The sequence below is a fragment of the Schistocerca nitens genome, chromosome 4 (genome assembly GCF_023898315.1).
Source record: "Schistocerca nitens isolate TAMUIC-IGC-003100 chromosome 4, iqSchNite1.1, whole genome shotgun sequence".
NCBI classification, from domain to species: domain Eukaryota; kingdom Metazoa; phylum Arthropoda; class Insecta; order Orthoptera; family Acrididae; genus Schistocerca; species Schistocerca nitens.
The window spans coordinates 120,882,097-120,899,538 of record NC_064617.1 but is presented as its reverse complement, the minus strand read 5'-3'; the positions used below and the strand labels follow the sequence as shown (position 1 = coordinate 120,899,538).

The 17,442-nt window shown below is 41.1% G+C and overlaps 1 protein-coding gene across 1 annotated transcript in view; it reads left to right on the top strand.

Annotated features, from left to right (window-relative positions):
- The first annotated feature begins 10,162 nt into the window (after nt 1–10,162).
- The window catches only part of LOC126252155 (solute carrier family 22 member 7-like), a 128,695-nt gene continuing 121,415 nt past the window's right edge, over nt 10,163–17,442 (top strand). Inside the window, exon 1 of the mRNA XM_049953023.1 lies at nt 10,163–10,226. Within this exon, the coding sequence (XP_049808980.1) occupies nt 10,185–10,226 (42 nt within the window). The 5' untranslated portion in view covers nt 10,163–10,184. The remainder of the gene's footprint in view (nt 10,227–17,442) is intronic.

Below are 17,442 nucleotides of genomic sequence, written 5' to 3'. Positions count from 1 at the left end.
GATGTAGAGGCTTGTCTCACTAGGGGTAAGATAGATACTGCCTACAGGAAAATTAAAGACACCTTTGGAGAGAAGAGAACCACTTGTATGAATATCAAGAGCTCAGATGGCAACCCAGTTCTAAGCAAAGAAGGGAAGGCAGAAAGGTGGAAGGAGTATATAGAGGGTTTATACAAGGGTGATGTACTTGAGGACAATATTATGGAAATGGAAGAGGATGTAGATGAAGATCAAATGGGAGATAAGATACTGCGTGAAGAGTTTGACAGAGCACTGAAAGACCTGAGTCGAAACAAGGCCCGGGAGTAGACAACATTCCATTAGAACTACTGATGGCCTTGGGAGAGCCAGTCATGACAAAACTCTACCATCTGGTGAGCAAGATGTATGAGACAGGCGAAATACCCACAGACTTCAAGAAGAATATAATAATTCCAATCCCAAAGAAGGCAGGTGTTGACAGATGTGAAAATTACCGAACTATCAGTTTAATAAGTCACAGCTGCAAAATACTAACGCGAATTCTTTACAGACGAATGGAAAAACTGGTAGAAGCGGACCTCGGGGAAGATCAGTTTGGATTCCGTAGAAATGTTGGAACACGAAAGGCAATACTAACCTTACGACTTATCTTAGAAGAAAGATTAAGAAAAGGCAAACCTACATTTCTGGCATTTGTAGACTTAGAGAAAGCTTTTGACAACGTTAACTGGAATACTCTCTTTCAAATTCTGAAGGTGGCAGGGGTAAAATACAGGGAGCGAGAGGCTATTTACAATTTGTACAGAAACCAGATGGCAGTTATAAGAGTCGAGGGGCATGAAAGGGAAGCAGTGGTTGGGAAAGGAGTGAGACAGGGTTGTAGCCTCTCCCCGATGTTATTCAATCTGTATATTGAGCAAGCAGTAAAGGAAACAAAAGAAAAATTCGGAGTAGGTATTAAAATTCGTGGAGAAGAAGTAAAAACTTTGAGGTTCGCCGATGACATTGTAATTCTGTCAGAGACAGCAAAGGACTTGGAAGAGCAGTTGAACGGAATGGACAGTGTCTTGAAAGGAGGATATAAGATGAATATCAACAAAAGCAAAACGAGGATAATGGAATGTAGTCAAATTAAATCGGGTGATGCTGAGGGGATTAGATTAGGAAATGAGACACTTAAAGTAGTAAAGGAGTTTTGCTATTTAGGGAGTAAAATAACTGATGATGGTCGAAGTAGAGAGGATATAAAATGTAGACTGGCAATGGCAAGGAAATCGTTTCTGAAGAAGAGAAATTTGTTAACATCGAGTATTGATTTAAGTGTCAGGAAGTCGTTTCTAAAAATATTTGTATGGAGTGTAGCCATGTATGGAAGTGAAACATGGACGATAACCAGTTTGGACAAGAAGAGAATAGAAGCTTTCGAAATGTGGTGCTACAGAAGAATGCTGAAGATAAGGTGGGTAGATCACGTAACTAATGAGGAGGTATTGAATAGGATTGGGGAGAAGAGAAGTTTGTGGCACAACTTGACTAGAAGAAGGGATCGGTTGGTAGGACATGTTTTAAGGCATCAAGGGATCACAAATTTAGCATTGGAGGGCAGCGTGGAGGGTAAAAATCGTAGAGGGAGACCAAGAGATGAATACACTAAGCAGATTCAGAAGGATGTAGGTTGCAGTAGGTACTGGGAGATGAAGAAGCTTGCACAGGATAGAGTAGCATGGAGAGCTGCATCAAACCAGTCTCAGGACTGAAGACCACAACAACAACAACAACAACAGTTTCTTGTTAACAATATCAGCTTATTACCAAGAGTAAGCAGCTTTTGCTTAGTTAATACTCACCAGAAATTAAACCTGCATCTGGATCGGACTTCCTTAACTCTTATGCAGAAATGTGTGCAGTATACTGCTGCATCAAATTTCAATAAGCTACCACAAGAATTCAAAAATCTTAACAGTTATCCAAGCGCTTTCAAATCGAAACTGAAGAGTTCCTCATGGGTAACTACTGTTGAGGAATTCCTTGAAAAATTAAGCTGATTCTTATGTTATATGTTAATTGCGTTTACTTAAACATATGGCTTGTAGTTTTTTTTTGGGGTTCATAAACATTTTATTTTTATCTGTTTTTACTTTTATGTTGTAATTTCAAGTACTGACACGTTCCATGACCTTGGAGTTTTGCTCCTCAGTTTGCTCCTACGGGACTTGATGAGTAAATAAATAAATGACATCTCCCTGTTGTAGATCTCTACACGATAGAGTGGAATGACTGATGAACGTGTAGAGCTGTGCCAGGCTTTGAGTTTGCATCAAGTGCATCGCTACATGAGCCTGCACCACCGACTGAGCCTCATCTATGTACGATGCGAGTGTCACTGTGCTTTTCATGATCTTCCTATCCAAAATGCATGCTTGCAGATCATCTGGAGGAGGGGAATTCTTAGGATTTTTAAGTAGGCTGGTGTATAGGACATGCAAATGTCCTTATATAAAATCAAACAACGCGTGGGTATGCAGAAAAAATGAACAGATACATTGGGAAAATATAAAAAAACATGGAAAAATGACATGAAATCGGTAAAAATCGAGGAAAACCTGGTATATTTACGACAAATTGGTGCGAAATTACCTCAAATGGAGGAAAATACGACAAAATATGCAAAATCGTGAAAAGACTTGTAAAATTACCTAAATTGACTAAGAATAAACAAAATTAGAAAAAAAGTACCACGAAATGCGCGGAATGATGTGGGTTGGGGGTACCAGGACACTCAGGACTGAGAAAAGCTTAAGAACTATGCTCTGACTGTATTCTCTTTTAACCCTGCCCCTCCCCCTGTAATCAATGTTGGTTTTGGTAATGCATAATTCAACAAAGTATTACACAGAGGTGTCGTAATAAAGCATGCAAAACATGTCTATCCTAATCCATAACTGTGTTATCACACATGAAGTCGAATATAGATACAGGTATTACCGAATTGCAGCTGCTTCTCACACACAATGATATTCCGTACGTATAAAGGAGATGAATCAATGCGTTTATCAGACTTAAGCCATCCCCATAGGGTCCTGTAGGACAGTGGAGCAATGTCACATATATCACCTTTAATAATGTGACGGGGGTGTAATCGAGAGACATATTGCCATATTGTCCTACACATGAGGAAAACTACTTAATATCAGACCAAGACATCTTTGTGCAAGAGGAATGTTACCAGAGCTGTGGTAATGTTACTGGAAACAACAATAAAGCTGGTACATATCCTTTGACTACTGATTGTGATGTTTACTCCATCATAAGAAGCTGCTACTTGCTTGTGTGCGCTTTCGTGCAGCAAGGCGTGCGTGGTACCTTAATGTATCAGCTATTACAACTATTCATGTCCGTTTTTCCCCGCTCTGTTTCCTGGCGAGACAGGCATGATAAACATGACTGACATGGGAAGTCTGATTGAGGGTACGTACATTTCCAATATAAAAATACGAATAAAATCCATTAATGTCCTAAGATATAGAACACCAGTCTCCTGACTTCGTTCTAGCTGGTTTATAAGCAGCTCGAGCAGCGGATATGCACTGACAATGCCTTCCAAGGACAACAGAATAATGTAGAAGAAAATAGCGTTTCTATTTTGGAATTTGTCACAATAGTGATTTGGTTAGGGCATTTGCCGTATGGTTTTATGTCTGATGATGGACTCACATATCCTGCATTAGAGTATTAAGAGCGTTGCTTTCTGCACGATTAATATTTCACAAACAATATGGTTTTAACATTGTAGCATTTTTAAGTGCAGAACCGTGTAACTGTAGGAGTGTTTGTTAATGCTATATCATAATTTCTCTTACGCTGGTGCCTTCCTGGTACTGGCTCCTGACAGTGGAATAATTCTTCAGAATTGATAACGCGATTGATTCACGTGAAATGTTTCAAATTCCGTCCATCTGGATCTCCATCATGTGTAAACCATGTGTTTATTCTTAACTGTCTATCACTGCAGCACTCCTACGTCTATTATACAGTGATAAGAGGTACTACACTAATTGAAACGCACACATCTGGAGATATGTCGTGCATGTAGATGGTTGCCCTGAGTAAGATTGATGTTACAGGGAGGATTGGTCAAGTCTAATCTGGGATGGATCTGTAAATCTCCAATTTTATCCTTCGAATGCGAGAATACATTGTGACGCCCATCCATAGAGGGAAAGATAGCCAGTTTTAATGATAAATTGTGCACTATGATTGATGTACTGTAAATAAGTAGATAATTGTGTCAGTAAAAGACACTGTCTGGTATACTTTGGTGTATATGGCCGAATGGAGATACTGCACAGTCGCAATCTAGTATATGCTACTTGAATAGTAGTGGAGGTGATTTAGCAATGACGCAGAATTTGGGAAGCATTCTGCCACATCATTGGTTGAAGTTGAAATTAAGGAGCAACTGGTAAAATTCTTAAATTGATCACACTATCAACTGCAGTGTTTAATACAGTACATCATCTCATACCAACGGTGTCTTTCTCATACCACCTCTCTGATGGTATGCTGCTGATTACCACATAATGATAGACAGGCATCAACTTGGTTGAGACATAGAGAGCCTTGGCAGAAAACACATCTGCTACTTGTCGCTGTGGAGCATGAGATTAAATGTACAGGTCATCATCTTCAAACAGTTGTTTTCAGGCATTCCTAAATGATGCAGATTCACATGTTTTTTCTTTCCATCAATAAGAAAATGGTACCTCTTTTTTCTAGTACCTCACTCATGGTGTGAACGGCACCTTCCGGGAATGGTCAACACTGAAACATTAATCACTGTAGAATTAGAAAACAATACTCTTAAAAAAAAAGGTTCAAATGGCTCTGAGCACTTTGGGACTTAACATCTAGGGTCATCAGTCCCTTAGAACTTAGAACTACTTAAACCTAACTAACCTAAGGACATCACACACAACCATGCCTGAGGCAGGATTAGAACTCGCGATAGTAGCGGTCGCGTAGTTCCAGACTGAAGCGCCTATAACCGCTCGGCCACAGCGGCCGGCAATGATCTTCAAAACAGAACACGGAGACATCCACTATCCCATCACTGTGGAAGATGAGATTAACTATACCGGTCATCACCTTCAGATAGCTGTTAGAAACACTCTACAATGTCTCAGACTCTTCCAGTTTCCATATGTTGCAAAGTCTTCCCCATTCTTGTCAGTGAGAAATGTCATGTCTGTGTTTCATTTCTACAAATCTGTGTATTGTGGAAGCTGCATAGTTTACACGATGCAATGCTCAACTTTCTGTGAGAGCCAGTGGATCAAAATATGTTAATGCCAGTTTAGCTCCTGACACTGTCCTCGAAGTCATGGTAGAAAAACAATGTGTAAAGTGATGTACAGAGCTGTAGTCAAACACTGCATGGATGCATTAGAGCTGAAAAAACAATGTTTTAAACGGATTATGACCGAACAATACAGGAACCCTCTCTTGTGATTGATGGTCTGTTGGATAAAATCATTTTCCAGTACCATTGATAAAAATTTACGCACATCTGTGCAAGCAACTTTGACCATTGGTGACCTACTCCAGTGGAGCGGCACATGTATATGTAATATGCTCCATATCAACACACAGACAGTATATGTTTTTCAGTATATTGGAAGAGATAGATGCAGTAATATCTTATAAGAGGTTCTATTACAAGGGGCAGTGTAGCTGGTTAAAGTTTGAATGTAGATAGTTCTTTCCAAAATACACCGATTTTGCTCATAAAACTGATAGAAATGGGCTGTATCTGTCTTCATGGGATCATTACTGTTTTTATTATCATTGTCACCACTGCATGTTTAAAAGTAGGTATTACCGCAAGTACTATGTCATTTCATACTTTATAACCTCTAATTATGAAGTAGACACCACTTGAGTTATACCTCATTGTGGAACCTAGAAATGATAGTGTTTCTTCCCGACACGTGAGTAAATTGAGTGAAGCAGGCTGTGATGATCAAATTACTTGAAAAACTAGAACACAAGAATCTGCTGTATGATAGAAACTTTACACACATATCGGTAGAGGTAAGTTCTGGATCAAAACTGTCAAATGTAAGCATGCAGGCAGTATTTGATTTCGATGTATTGGAAGAAAGAGATACAGTAAAGTCTTATAGGAGGTTCTATTTGTTTTGTAAACGCCACTGTGATACGGCATTGCATTGGCAAAGCAGAACCTGTCAATATGTACAAAACATGAATGTCCTCTTGAATTATTGTTAGTTGTTGTCAAACGTAGAATAATTGTGTTTTTTTTTCAAGATGTGACTAAATGGTGTGACAAATTGTATTTTTTAATGTTATTTCACGTGTCTGAAAAGTCTATGATACACATGTGCATGACTGTTTATTTATGGACACTGATTTGAACGCGAAAGACACTCTCAGGCCGTGTAATTTGTCCATCAAACTGAAAGAAATTTCTTAACATAGATGTGTTTTCTTCGGAGTTAAAATCCTCGCTTTTTCTTTACTCTGATGACGCTTTAGAAATAACGAGGATATTCTATGGTGATCGGTATTTTTCGCATCAAAGTAGTGGAAGCTTTTCTTCCCAGTTTTATGCAGGGTGGACATATACAGATGTATAGCTCGACCTAAGAATTTTGGTCATCTGTAATGTAGCAGAGCACTTCGTTGGATGAGATGCGAATTGCATCCTGCAGTTGAAGTAATAGCTATACCGATTTTGCTCACAAAACTAAAACTAAAGGGGCTGCGTCTATTTTTGTGGAAAGAGGACATGTTTACCTCTTTAATAGATGCTCGATTATAGGAGCTATGTTGACGTCAAATACAGTTGTTACAGTGCAGTGTTTCCCCTCAGAATATTGGGCACTTTCCAGGGTGGTGCATGGTTGCTTCATGCTTTGTGTTGATGAAGGACCATTACCTCAAAGCGGTCAGTGACCATGGCGAGCTCATTCACTATCGGAAGGCTCAAAATAGTTCAAATGGCTCTGAGCACTATGGCACTTAACATCTGAGGTCATCAGTCCCCTAGAACTTAGAACTACTTAAACGTAACTAACCTAAGGACATCACACACATCCATGCTGAGGCAGGATTCGAACCGCTCGGCCACATCGGCCGGCCACTGGCGGAAGGGCGATAGAAAAATCGCGAGGTGTTTGGGCTAGCAGTTGACTGTTTGAAAAGTCTGTGTCTCCACCGCATATGCAAGGAGGCTGGGAGGGAGGGGGTGCGATGAGGAAAGGTAAGAGGACCTCTGATCTCGGCAGTTTGTGATTGTATCTCAAGGAGAACACACATGTGCAGTCTTTTGGGTTGCCGATTATCCCCAGTACATGTGTTACATTATGACCCATTCATTACGAGTGCTGGTTTTTTCACGACAGTTTCGATATGTAATTAGAACACTGAAACATTTTCCGTCAGTTGCAGTAGCGTGTTCTGGCTTCAGTGAGCTGGACTGCAGCGTGAGGCGTCTGTAGCGAACACTGACATAAAACAGTGACAGATACAGTCCTCCCCTGTATTTTTACAGGTTACACTTATTGAACTCCTTTATGTCCAACACCAGTATCTCACGAGTTGAAAATATTTCCCCCCAAAAATAAAAATAATAGTACCTCACACTCCAACCTTTTTTTCCCACAAGCCTGTAGCTGAAGGGTAGAGTTTGAGTGCATCTGCCACTAGTTTCGAGTGGTACTGTGAAGTTTTTCCCAGCAGGCTAACACCAGTTGTATGGTAACATCAATTTCTGAACTGTATTGCGATTTTAGGCAGTTCTTGTGTAGCGCTATGCATATATTTGTGTAATGAGGACTGATATTTATGATTAATTACATAATTAGGACTGATCTTTACTTCAGTTTCCCAACCAAAACAAATAAAGCACACTAACCTAACCTTCCTCTCCTGCATCTGGACAGTTTCCAAGTGACGGAGGGGGTGCACTTGGGCTTTCCATCCAGAAGGACATGGTTCGAGTACAGGAAACGGCACATTTCCAGCCAATTCCCGGGTGGGTGGTGTGGTGGGATCTGAGCGCATTCCTGGGACTAAGAAATTCCCACCAAAATTCGAAATTCCTCCAAAAATTCGAAATTGCCGCCGAAATTTCTGCCAATAGTGCAGGTGATGGAAGGGGTGAGGGGTGAGGGACAGGGAAGCCACATGCAGGCTGAGGTAAACACATGATGTCATTTGGGGGTGGGGGTGGGTGTGGATGTACGTATGTGGGGGTGGGTGGGAATGAAGCTAGTTGATTGATCAGTTTAAGTAATTTGCTTAGAAGTTCGACAGCAATTTGATTTGAAAACTTCGCTGACACGGTCGTCTCCCTACTACTAACGTGGAGTGAAAGAGTGAGAAATGAAGATGTTAGGAAGGAACTTGGAACAGAGAAGTTGAATGACAGAACTTAGAAGAGTAGGGGAAATAGTGAGATTAGCAAAATGAATTATGGAGGCAAAGCTTGAGGGCAAGAGTAACACAATGAGCGAGAAGGACTGACTCGATCTAGACCAGTATAAGGAGGTGGAATCTAGACTGGAACAAAAGTTATAGAAGAAAAAGTACCATAGATAACACAGTCTGGCCCGAAACTAGATAAAGAGAAACGAAGACGGAGACAAACTGATATGGATGTAATTAAGAATTCTTCAACAGAGCGTAAATGATAGCTAAAGTAAATTAAATTAACTCATTTTTCTGAATATTAAGATTTTTGTCTGTTACAACACTGGGAAGTTCCACGTATCAAAAACGTACCTGCAATCCAAAGGTTAGCATCTACGATTTCGTTTAAAGTGCACAATAACAAAAAACTATGGGTTGATTTTACTGTGAGACACTATGTTTCCGTTGATAATTTGGAGACCTTGCCTCTTATGGATTTGAAATGTTTCAGTATGAATCAATTTTCTATTTTAATATTTTGAAATCAAGAGCAAACTTCTTTAGATTTTGAAGTAAATATCGCTCACTGGGCACTGCACATATTTCCTTCGTTCAAGTTACGTAGCATCATCATGTGTATAAAGATTGTTTAATCTGGTCTGTTCTTCAGCTGGACTGGCATCCTTTCTGGGATTACAAAAATTATCTAGTTTTCCTTTCGCACTGTGTTACTTGCGACTGCGCTTTTTCACTAAATTGCGCTATAATTCGTTTGGAAGGAGAAAGTTATCTGCCAGGCAATGTTTTGTATACTTTCGTCCGCAATTTTGTAAGAGACTGTTTTATTTACTAGACCTTCTATGTTGTTGTTGTTGTTGTGGTCTTCAGTCCTGAGACTGGTTTGATGCAGTTCTCCATGCTACTCTATCCTGTGCAAGCTTTTTCATCTCCCAGTACCTACTGCAACCTACATCCTTCTGAATCTGCTTAGTGTATTCATCTCTTGGTCTCCCTCTACGATTTTTACCCTCCACGCTGCCCTCCAATACTAAATTGGTGATCCCTTGGTGCCTCAGAACATGTCCTACCAACCGATCCCTTCTTCTAGTCAAGTTGTGCCACAAACTTCTCTTCTCCCCAATCCTATTCAATACCTCCTCATTAGTTACGTGATCTACCCACCTTCCCTTCAGCTCTTCTGTAGCACCACATTTCGAAAGCGTCTATTCTCTTCTTGTCCAAACTATTTATCGTCCATGTTTCACTTCCATACATGGCTACACTCCATACAAATACTTTCAGAAATGACTTCCTGACACTTAAATCTATACTCGACCTTCTATGTATACACTTAAAAGTTAACAATTCTCGACATGGCTACACTCCATACAAATACTTTCAGAAATGACTTCCTGACACTTAAATCTATACTCGACCTTCTATGTATACACTTAAAAGTTAACAATTCTCGACAATGAATCATTTCCCGCAATAGCGCGCGTTGTGTGATATGAATATTTACATATTTCAGGAGAGGTAACTGTAGGAAAACAAGTGGACGTGTAGATAAGTATAGGGAAGTACAGTTGCATAATAGTAAACGATAAGGTGTACACGCATTTTCTTGGAGTACAAGTGATAAAATGCGATATACTAACTGTCCTTCTACGACTGACAAACGCGTGGATGGTGTATTACAGCTAAAAAAGTATGAACGGTGTGTCACGCACCGAACCAGTGTCTGCACGGCCATACGCAGAACTGCAGCGATGCGAAACCTTGCTCACGAAGGCGATTCCATTGCTTTTCAGGTACGGCAAAAATAGTTTACTCGCTTCATTTCGCATTACTATATGGGAAATTTTAGGAAGGCTCTGCCTTATACTAACCTCACGCCGATGTTTTAGCTTTATCAATAATAAGCTTCCAGTCCCAAATTATTTAAAGAATCGAACTCCCTTGCATTGTTAATGTGTTAAAAATGTGACGCCATTCATGTAAAACATTTGTGGTTGATAATTATGTTGGATTGTATTAATTACAGTATATTCACCGACAGAGAATGAAAATATATAGAAAAGGTTTGAAACTATATCGAAAGTCTGTTAGCAGGGGCAAATTACTCTCATTATCAAACAATGAATAAGTATAGTGTGATTAATTTCTGCTCCGTTTTTCTCGTGTCCTCTTGCTTATGAGGTGACACCTTCTGAACTACGTGGAGTACAGTGATATAGATTTGCAGATACATACAGTGGTGACTCATGCTGAAGTTTTACTACATGAACAGCGAAAATGTAGTAGGCGGTTACCATTTTTCCTTTCATTATTTTGTGGTAGGGTGCGAGGGAAGGGCAGGGGTCGAGAAAACAGTTTCTAAAAGGTTTGAAATTGTATTTATTGTTTGTTGGAAGTTGCTAAGTCCTCTCAATCTCAAATGCTGGATGAATATAGTGCAGGGAGTATGCGTGTCCTGCCTCAAGATTTGTAGACAGTTTCCAGCTTTAATACTTGACTTATTGTGTAAAAACCTTCAGCGTAAGATTGTACCTCTTACTGAGTAGACTATGACAGTGTTTTAAATTTTTCTATTTGGTGAATAATTACATGAAATACTGGAACTTTAGTTTCTTTGAAAACAAATAGATACGCATTCTGCAAGGACGCCCGTGCGCTATGCACCATTTTCGTTTTCGTAGTTTGGTAGTATAAATGGTCGCCTTTCGCCTTCTGAATAAATTTAATCTGATCCACTGAAATGTGTGCATCTTGTGGTATATGATGTAACTGGTGACCCTTCTGAAAGTCCGTCAGTGTTGCTGGTAACATAAATTTTATGAAATCAACTCATACGATTGCTGCTAGCGTATTTCACACAATATTTTGTATCTGCTTTCTTGTAAACGATCCTCTGTAGGTGATGACTACATCTTCTGACACACAGCACTTCCACAATTAACATGGGACCTCACTTTTCCGACCACATCACAGTAACTTACAACTGAACGCTCTGTAGCATATTGAGCGAGCGTATCATTCACAGACAATCAGTATGTGTTTTTCTATTTGTGGTAAGTTCCTATGGGACAAAACTCCTGAGGTCATCGGCCGCTAGGCTTACACACTACTTAATCTAACTTAAACTAACTTACGCTAAAGATAACACAAACACGTATGACAGAGGGAGGACTCGAACCTCCGCTGGGGGGTGTACTTTTACAGTAATAGGTTACGCTGGATACCCAGATGGCTATTGAGGGTGAATGTATCTAGTTGCGAATGTCGTAATGTTAACTCAAAATTAATTTGGATATGGCAGTTGAAATGGTGTCCTAGATGTGACAGTATATTGAAATTTTTATTAGATTACTTTCTCTCATTTACTAGTTAGTACAAAATGGAACTAGAAAACAATTTTTTGCGTCCAGTAAATAGGTTTAGTGCGGCTAGTGTTAACTACAGCTTCTCTAGATGACTAGCATCGATAGTTTTCTTCGGGGAAACGTGTGTTGCATGAGAAGACCAGTGGAAGGTGAGTAGAAAATTCTTGTGTAGAGAACCAGATTGCACTGTTACAGGTGGCTGCTTCAGAACGTACAAGGAATGACCATCTCCCCAAGGTCCCTGTCCACTAGTGGAGTTACTCTGGTCATTCTAATATCCCATTATTCTACTAGGACGACGGTTACGTCAGAACATAGTAGAAGAGAACATCGTTTCAAGGCACCTGCTAGAGTTCACTAGAGCAGGACTCTAAGTCATTACAATAGACCATTATACTTCTTGGCTGATGGCTGCATAAAAAAAGTAATGGAAGTGAGCATATTCTCAAGGCAGCTACTAAAGTCTACTAGATGGTGGTGTGTAGTCGTTTTAATAGCCCACTGCTTCTTGCCGGATGGCTGCTTCAGAACGAAATTAGAGTGAGCGTTGTCTCAAGGGACTTACTGCAGTCTACTAGTAGGAGCACTCTTGTTATTGTAATAGATGGTCAAAGGCTATGTGAGAACCTGCGGTACTGGACAGCACCTCAGGGATCCTGCTAGGGCATTGTAGTACGCGGGCTGTACTTATTTTAGTAGCCCATCATCTTTCTTGGTCGATGGCTGTGTCAAAACGTAGTATGTGTGTGCATCTTCTCCAGGCACCCATTACAGGCCACTGGTAGGAGAACTATTACTTTGAATAACCCCTAGTAGATATTTGCTATAGTGATCACTTAGATCATTACCTGCAGGTAGGTCGTCACTATAGCAAATATCTATTAATACCAGTATTGTTTGCCCCTGTTTTGATTACAACCAAGGTAGATTCTTCCTAGATGTTGGTGAAGGGCCGGAAGATAGCGTAGTAAAACACTGAAACTGGTTACCAAATAAATAAGGCTGAAATTTGACGGCTGAAAGGTGTTTAATTTGACTTCCTAAAACTATGTAATATGAAAGTTACTGTAATCCGTTACATGGTCTACATGAGGATCATGTTTGAAAACTCGCAGAGTTCCTCTTCAGCAAAGGAATGAATGACTTGCTTGCGAAATTGTGTGTCATAACAGTACGGAATAGCCCATGAGCTGATGATGTTAAATATGTTCGTCTAGCTGTTACATTTGTATTATGCATATGTCAAAGGAGTCAGTGTCACAGACATCTACTACATTAGAGTCAACAACATTACCCTACGACTACGAATAAATATCGTATAAATCTAAAGATTTTAGTCTCTATGTACACTAAGTGATGAAAAGTATCCGGACACCCCCAAAAAAATACGTTTTTCATATTAGATGCATTGTGCTACCACCTACTGCCAGCTACTCCGTATCAGCGACCTCAGTAGTCATTAGACATCGTGGGAGAGCAGAATGGGGCGATCCGCGGCACTCACGTGATTGGGTGCCACTTGTCTCATACGTCTGTACGCGAGATTTCCACCCTCCTAAAAATCCCTATGTCCACTGTTTCCGACGTGATAGTGAAGTGGGAACGTGAAGGGACACGTACAGCCAAAAGCGTGCAGACCCACCTCGTCTGTTGAATGACAGAGACCACCGGCATTTGAAGAGGTTCGTAATCTGTAATAGGCAGTCATCTACCCAGTAAATCCAAACACAGAAATTCAAAACTGCATCAGGATCCACTGCAAGTACTATGACAGTTAGGTGGGAGGTGAGAAAACTTGGATTTTATGGTCGAGAGGCTGCCCATAAGTCACACATCACGTCGGTAAGTGCCAAACAACGCCTCGCTTGGTGTAAGGAGCGTAATCATTGGACGATTGAACAGTGGAGAAAGGTTGTGTGGAGTGACGAATCACGGCGCACAATGTGGCGATCCGATGGCAGGTTGTGCGTATGGCAAATGCCCGGTGAACGTCATCTGCCAGCGTGTGTAGTGCCAACAGTAAAATTCGGAGGCTGTGTTGTTATGATGTGCTCGTGTTTTTCATGGAAGGGGCTTGCACCACTCGTTGTTTTGCGTGGCGTATTACAGAAAAGGCCTACATTGATGTTTTAAGCACCTTCTTGCTTCCCACTGTTAGAGAGCAATTCGGCGATGGCAAGTGCATCTTTCAACACGATCGAGCACCTGTCCATAATGCGTGACCTGTGGCGAAGTGGTTACACGACAGTAACATCCCTGTAATGGACTGGTCTGCACAGAGTGCTGACCTGAATCCCATAGAATACCTTTGGGATGTTTTGGAACGCCGACTTCGTGTCAGGCCTCACCGACCGCAATCGATACCTCTCCTCAGTGCAGCACTCCGTGAAGAATGGGCTGCCATTCCCCAAGAAACCTTCCAGCACCTGATTGAACATATGCCTGCGAGAGTGGAAGCTGTCATAAAGGCTAATGCAGTGCCAACACCATACTGAATTCTATCAACACCGATAGGGGGCGCCACGAACTTGTAAGTCATTTTCAGCCAGGTGTCCGGATACTCTTGATCACATAGTGTATTTAAATAACCATTAGCTGTCGGAATAAAGTTATCGTAGTTTTTTGCTTACGAGCTATACCTACTGTATGTATATTTTGAATGTGAGTACAGACTACTATATACAATTGCACAGTGCTAAAATTTCTGTATATACGAAAATGTAGAAGAATAGCTTAATTAGTGAAACAGAGAACAGATATAAATCGTTATAATATTTTCAGCATGTAGAAGCTTTACACAATCAGTGAAAAACGATGGTCGTAAATATGTGACTAAAATACATTCAGTAGGGAAATCCATACTTTCAAAAAAGTGCTTATGGAATTGTGTACCTATCTGGTGAGAGGAACCATTGTAAGACAGAATGGGTGGGGGAAGACTGAGATTATAAAACATGGGTGGCTGATTTCATGGTACACTGTGGGAGTGGTGAATACATATATCGTTATGAATAAATGCGCTCTTAAATTGAGGCCCAGCCCAAATACAACAACTAGTCCGAACAGACCAGTCGTTAATTGTAGAGTCATGCCTGGTAATCTGAACGGTTCTTAAATGGAGTGAAATAACTGCACGTTACTATATTTTCAAACGAAATATTTCTTACAAAACGCAGATCTTATCAAACTAACTGAAAATATTAAGTCTTCTCGTTAGAAGTAGGTAGTCTGTATAGCAATTTTCCCAAAGAAGCAGCTATTGAAACCATAAGAAAAACTTTTTGAAGTATAAGGAAGTAACTGAACTTCTACAGATAATTTTTTCTTTCAGATACTTTGTGTCCCACACTAAGGTATACAAGCAAACATGAAAACTGGATGACGGGTGATATCTAGCTGAGACACTGGTGAGACGAGCGCGACTCGTGTTCGTGAAGTTTAATACTTGACATCTTGTCTTTGCGGTCCTGCCGTCCCGTTCCTTATATGATTTTCTGGCGTCACTGAGTTGCTGCCCTGCCTGCCCGTGAGTGGCAACAGCAGCGGTATCGATAAGAGCTCTGTCGTACTGTCTATGGAGCGACCGCAAGTATTTCAGGGTCGTTGTCTGCGGAAGTTCAGTCAGGAGACAGCGACAGTGAGGTCCGGACAGCCAGTTCTCGCCGACTGCTTGCGAGACACAATGCACTGTCCGACGGAAGGAGAATGGAGTGGTAACGACCGTTGTTTGGTCGTTCGGTCGGTCGTCTAATGGGCGACGTGTATTTGGTCTTCTGACCGTTTCTGGGCCCTCGTCAGTTGGTCATCTTGCGAAACGTGGGTCGGTTCCTTCCTTGTGCAGAGATGTCAGGTGGCCAATAGGAAAGTGTTCCCTCTACATGGTTGGCTCCGAGCGAGTGTGCCCGGGTCGCCGGGTCTCCGAGTTCTGAACACATGACTTGGGTGGCAACGACTGAGCGGTTATTTTAATGCTGTTTGCGTCCTGGAATAGGCAGTCGGTCGGTTGGGGCAGAGCAGTGAGGAAGTCTCTGCGGCGAGGGCATTAGCGTAGTGTTCCGCAGTGTGTTTTACATCGCCGTGTTTATGCTGTCCGATAGGGCGTGTAGTTCGACAGATCTTGGTGTTTCTTCATATTTTTCAGTTGTTGTTGTGCCTTGTCTGCTTTTAGACGCCATTATTTGAAGACGTAGTGCTTCTGTCCTAGCTGACATTTTCCTTTATCGCGCCGTTGGTCGGCTGGAACTGAATTTAATAGGTTGTTGGTCGGTCCTTGAGCCGTAACTGGGTCGGGTTCCCATCCAATTATTTAGTCTTACTTTTGGCTGCCTGTCCCACCTAGAATTATGTTAGAGTTACCTCCTCAGGCCGACCCTTGGAACACTTCAGAGCCCCACTGTTCTACATCTACATCTACATCTACATCCATACTCCGCAAGCCACCTGTCGGTGTTTGGCGGAGGGTACTTTGAGTACCTCCATCGATTCTCCCTTCTATTCCAGTCTCGTATTGTTCGTGGAAAGAAAGATTGTCGGTATGCCTCTGTGTGGGCTCTAATCTCTCTGATTTTATCCTCATGGTCTCTTCGCGAGATATACGTAGGAGGTAACAATATACTGTTTGACTCCTCAGTGAAGGTTGTTGTTGTTGTGGTCTTCAGTCCTGAGACTGGTTTGATGCAGCTCTCCATGCTACTCTATCCTGTGCAAGCTTCTTCATCTCCCACTACCTACTGCAACCTACATCCTTCTGAATCTGCTTAGTGTATTCATCTCTTGGTCTCCCTCTACGATTTTTACCCTCCACGCTGCCCTCCAATGCTAAATTTGTGATCCCTTGATGCCTCAAAACATGTCCTATCAACCGATCCCTTCTTCTAGTCAAGTTGTGCCACAAACTTCTCTTCTCCCCAATCCTATTCAATACCTCCTCATTAGTTACGTGATCTACCCATCTTCTCTTCAGCATTCTTCTGTAGCACCACATTTCGAAAGCTTCTATTCTCTTCTTGTCCAAACTGGTTATCGTACATGTTTCACTTCCATACATGGCTACACTCCATACAAATAGTTTCAGAAACGACTTCCTGACACTTAAATCTATACTCGATGTTAACAAATTTCTCTTCTTCAGAAACGATTTCCTTGCCATTGCCAGTCTACATTTTATATCCTCTCTACTTCGACCATCATCAGTTATTTTACTCCATAAATAGCAAAACTCCTTTACTACTTTAAGTCTCTCATTTCCTAATCAAATCCCCTCAGCATCACCCGTTTTAATTTGACTACATTCCATTATCCTCATTTTGCTTTTGTTGATGTTCATCTTATATCCTCCTTTCAAGACACTGTCCATTCCGTTCAACTGCTCTTCCAAGTCCTTTGCTGTCTCTGACAGAATTACAATGTCATCGGCGAACCTCAAAGTTTTTACTTCTTCTCCATGAATTTTAATACCTACTCCGAATTTATCTTTTGTTTCCTTTACTGCTTGCTCAATATACAGATTGAATAACATCGGGGAGAGGCTACAACCCTGTCACACTCCTTTCCCAACCACTGCTTCCCTTTCATGCCCCTCGACTCGTATAACTGCCATCTGGTTTCTGTACAAATTGTAAATAGCCTTTCGCTCCCTGTATTT